Here is a 4,281-nt window from a genome sequence, read left to right on the forward strand (position 1 = left end):
TACATTCGTGAACAGGTGCTTGATAAAACACTTGAAGTAGGCTATGTTCCATCAAATGATCAGTTAGTCGATATTTTTATAAAAGCTGTTGCAATTTCAAGGTTTGGTTTACTTAGATGTCGCCACAATTTTGCTACTGCTAATCCTGGTTAGGAGTCATGGGGGCATATTAAGATATTTATCAAGACTTCAATTCATTTCTCTCCCAAAGATTCAGCTTAGTTTATCTTAACAGTATGGACTGAATTACTACTTTGCAAACCGACCAATCTAGATAAAATTATTTTCTAACTGTTCAGTCACATCACTTAATTTGACGCTATATATTTCCATAAAATACTTGCAATATATAATTTAATAAAAACCTTAACATAAAGACATAGATCTCTAGCATATAGAAATGGAAGTCTTGTACAAGATATATACTCTATCTAGCACATGAATTAACGTAGGAGTATGAACTGCATATATTAATAATGCTTCAAAGGCATAAAAATTGTAAAATCTTCAAATCAAGCATCACATTACTCTTCCTCATTATTCTTCCCCACTACTTGAGCTTTCCCAACATCATCATCTCCAGTTTTTGAAGTATTTTCCCAGCATTTCTCCACATTTGCATTGTTCATGAAAGTCTCCTGCAAAAACAAAAAATAAAGAAATTATCATTAGTGAAGTATCAAATAAAATAAGGAAAAAAATAAAAATAAAAATTACATTATAGTTTATGGGAACTTCCTCATGGGCACAGAAACTTTGTGTAACACTATCAATACTTGGAAACTCCAAGTAGTGAGTTTGGTTATAATAAGATGAAGCATCAAAGGGAAATGGGATAGAAGAAGCCTTGGACTCAAGTGCTTCCATATTATTTTGTGCATTTGGAGTTATGTGATGAAGGCCGAGGCATAGTCTCTTTGTCCTCTCATTCGGAGGTGTCCAACTTCCTATTCGGCATTTCTGTAACCCAACATTCACTCCAATTAATGCTTATTATAATTAAGAAAATGTCATACATATTTATCACACTCACATTTAAATTGTAATATATATGTAACCTTAACATTTTATGTAGAACGCATCATAATTAAACATATCAAGTATTAGTTCATACCATCTAGCAAACAACTCCTATTTCACTCGTATCTCATCATTAAATTTACTATTTTTTTTAATAATATTTCTTATAAAAATAAAATTTATTGTAATATAAGTAAGGGGTGGAATTAAAAGTACCCACCCCCATAATATGTCTATGAAAAATACCCCAGGGTATTTTTCATAGACATATTATGGGGGTGGGTACTTTCCCCTATTAACACTATAGGGGTGGTAATATACAAAATATTGAAGTTCAAAAAAATTATTAATATAAGGTGTGATTCTAGTGAGAACTATATTTTGGTTTCAAAAATAATATTGAAAAATGAGCGGAACACCAAAAACTGGGGTGTGGAAATACCAATATGTTAATTAAGCATGCATGAGTTTTAATTAACCTAGAGATAATTAATTTAATTACTTGTGAATTTAATTAAGTAATTTTAGCATCTAAAAAACTGTGACACGACTTCGCAAGCTAGAGCAATTAAATAATACTACAACAAAATAGTTTGAGCAAAAAAACTTGTTGTATGAATCTCATAAAATTTAAAATTTGACCATAATTGCACAAAATAGGCAAGTAGGATAAAACTAATTAAACAGACCTGAAGATGGCTTGCTACTTGCATTCTTGTGAGGCCAGGTACATTCATTACCTCGAGAATATCTTTTGGATAACATCCTATTTCAAGAAAATGAAACATACATTGTTTTTTTTTTTTTTTTGGACAAATTTCAGGAGATATATATTGTGAATAAAAGTATCAAATAAATGAAGAAATTAAATACATACTTCCTGGTCCAAGCTGTCTGACGGCAAACATGAACTTATCATGAAGTTCCTGAGTCCACTCGGTCCAAACCTTGCTTCTTATGCTAACAATTTCTTGATGATCAACATCATTTTCACATTTTATTTTTATGTTGTTATGACTTTCCTCTGAATTAGCATTTTCGCTTATAATATCATTGAATTTGAATTCCCCAACTCCAATATTATTATAAATATTGGATGCCATATTCAACTCGTTTTTCTTTCTTTTGCGCGTTACCACGAGCTGCCATAGGTACCTTGCTATTTCCTCTGTGATGGGCTTTTTTATGCATAATAATGCTCCAACTTCCAAGGCCATCTTTGTTAGCATAACATCATCTTCCTCCAGTAACACTTTGGTAGAGGTTAACCATTATTTCAAACAAATTAATGTTAGTAATTACAATTAATATATATATATATATATATATATATATATAGGGTTAGGTTCAATGAAAAAGGCCTAAATGTAAGAAAGAAGAGAGAAGTAATCTCATCCGTTGATCTTATCTAATCTAACGAACATGATTTGTTCACGCCATGTTCAACGGATTTTTTCGTTGAACATTCGTGAACATATACAATATTTTTGGGGGTTCTGGGTTTCGACCCCCCATATGTTCAACGAAAAAATCCGTTGAACATGGCGTGAACAAATCATGTCCGTTAGATTAGATAAGATCAACGGATGAGATTACTTCTCTCTTCTTTCTTACATTTAGGCCTTCTTCATTGAACCTTGGCCTATATATATATATATATATATATATATATATATATATATATATATATATATATATAGGGTTAATTACCACTTAATGCACAAACTTTTACTTATTTTGTAATCTTTAAAAAGGGTAATTGTGAGTAGATATACCAACTTTTACCAATTCTGCCAGCAAATACATGTATAAACTTTCTATTGTACAAATTTATTCACACAATTGTCAATTTTAGGCGAAATATTGTTATCGTGTCAACTTAATGTCATCATGACTAGCTGAAGTGACATAGACATTCAACTACATCGGCCCGTTAGACACATTTATATATTTCAGATGTCCACCTCAATATTAATTTGGAGACAACGGACAACCATGTGTAAAATCTAAATGTTCAAAAGTTCATGTATTTGAAAGCAAAACTTTCAATTCATGTCTAAAATCAGAATTTGATGAAAGTTCGTAATTTTAGGTGCAATTAACTATTTTTAAAATCATCTTTGAAACATTGCAATATTGTCGTTCATCTTTCAATTTTGTTACATATTAACACGGGCAAGTTTAGTGATAGGAAGAAATTGGAGTATTTTTTTTTTTTAGGGAAAAGACGTGACCATATATGCAAAAATTGGAGTATTGTATGGTAATAAAGAAATTGGAGTGTTAATTGTATAATAAATAAGAAAGATGATAATACTATTGTATGGTGTTAAAATTGAAAAATGTACAAAAAAAATTGGTGTTAAGTGACAATTAACCCTGATGAGATGAACATGTTTAATTGTGAGATAAAATGAAAAGCATAAAATGGCAAGACTCACAGATGATAGGCAGATCCATTTTAAGTGTTTGATAGAGAAGTTTATATCGACGGGCGTCGGGGGAGTGAATGTTTCCCATCACAAGATCAAACTTTGGCTTTCCTTTCGCTAGAATAGCTAAAGCAGTCGACGCAAATTTCACAGTCCTTACTGTCACCAAACAAATCCAAAAATCGACTAGCTTTCTCTCTCACAAATAAATAAATTGAAAGAAAGATGAAGTCCCAAAGGAGATAACTGGTTTAATGGCAAACATATAAATTCTAGCAATTTTCTGAAGAACTTTAAATAAATAACTAAGGGATATATATATATATATATATATATATATATATATATAGGGTTGGGATCTATAAAGAAGTAACTATATTTCGTTCTGAATAAATCAATAAATTTATCGAATAAATTACCCGACCGCACGAATAGTTATTTTACTGAATAAACACGTACATTTTTCGTTCATGCGCTCGCGTGATTTATTCAGTAAATGTATTGAGTTATTCAGCCTTCGTTGTTTCCTTCTACATTTAGCATTCTTCATTGATCCCTTCCCTATATATATATAGGGGAAGGCTAAAATAAGAACGCTTCTTAAGATATAAATTAGGAACCATTTTCAGCCCTTAGATCATCAAGATCTACGGTTGATTCATCACCTTATTGGATAAATTCATGGTCCTGAGTTCGAATCCCAAAGGTAGCAAAAAATTATTTTTCGCAATTCATGCCTTTATACAGTTTATTCATGCGTGTTATACATAAAATTCATGCATTTTTGCTGGTTCAGAATTCTTAAAATAAGGGTGGTTTATTGAATAAC

General features: G+C 31.0%; 1 protein-coding gene across 1 annotated transcript; it reads right to left on the reverse strand.

Moving 5' to 3' along the window:
• Positions 1-453: 453 nt before the first annotated feature.
• Positions 454-2,231, reverse strand: LOC131006860 (two-component response regulator-like APRR2). The gene is made up of 4 exons (XM_057934012.1): positions 1,898-2,231; positions 1,710-1,786; positions 718-960; positions 454-638 (listed from the first exon to the last, which is right to left on the reverse strand). Exons 1-4 carry the CDS (start codon positions 2,121-2,123, stop codon positions 525-527), a joined length of 660 nt encoding a protein of 219 aa, XP_057789995.1. The 5' UTR covers positions 2,124-2,231; the 3' UTR covers positions 454-524.
• Positions 2,232-4,281: the final 2,050 nt, after the last annotated feature.

The sequence above is a fragment of the Salvia miltiorrhiza genome, chromosome 1 (assembly GCF_028751815.1).
Source record: "Salvia miltiorrhiza cultivar Shanhuang (shh) chromosome 1, IMPLAD_Smil_shh, whole genome shotgun sequence".
In the NCBI taxonomy this organism is placed as follows: Eukaryota; Viridiplantae; Streptophyta; class Magnoliopsida; order Lamiales; family Lamiaceae; genus Salvia; species Salvia miltiorrhiza.

Bases quoted from the DNA above. Each gene is read 5' to 3' on its own strand.
- LOC131006860 (XM_057934012.1), bottom strand. From the start codon at position 2,123: ATGGCATCCAATATTTATAATAATATTGGAGTTGGGGAATTCAAATTC. The intron at 1,787-1,897 runs GTATGTATTTAA...TTCTTGAAATAG, and splicing joins CAGACAGCTTGGACCAGGAA to GATGTTATCCAAAAGATATT. The intron at 639-717 runs GTAATTTTTATT...TTGTTTTTGCAG, and splicing joins AAGTTCCCATAAACTATAAT to GAGACTTTCATGAACAATGC.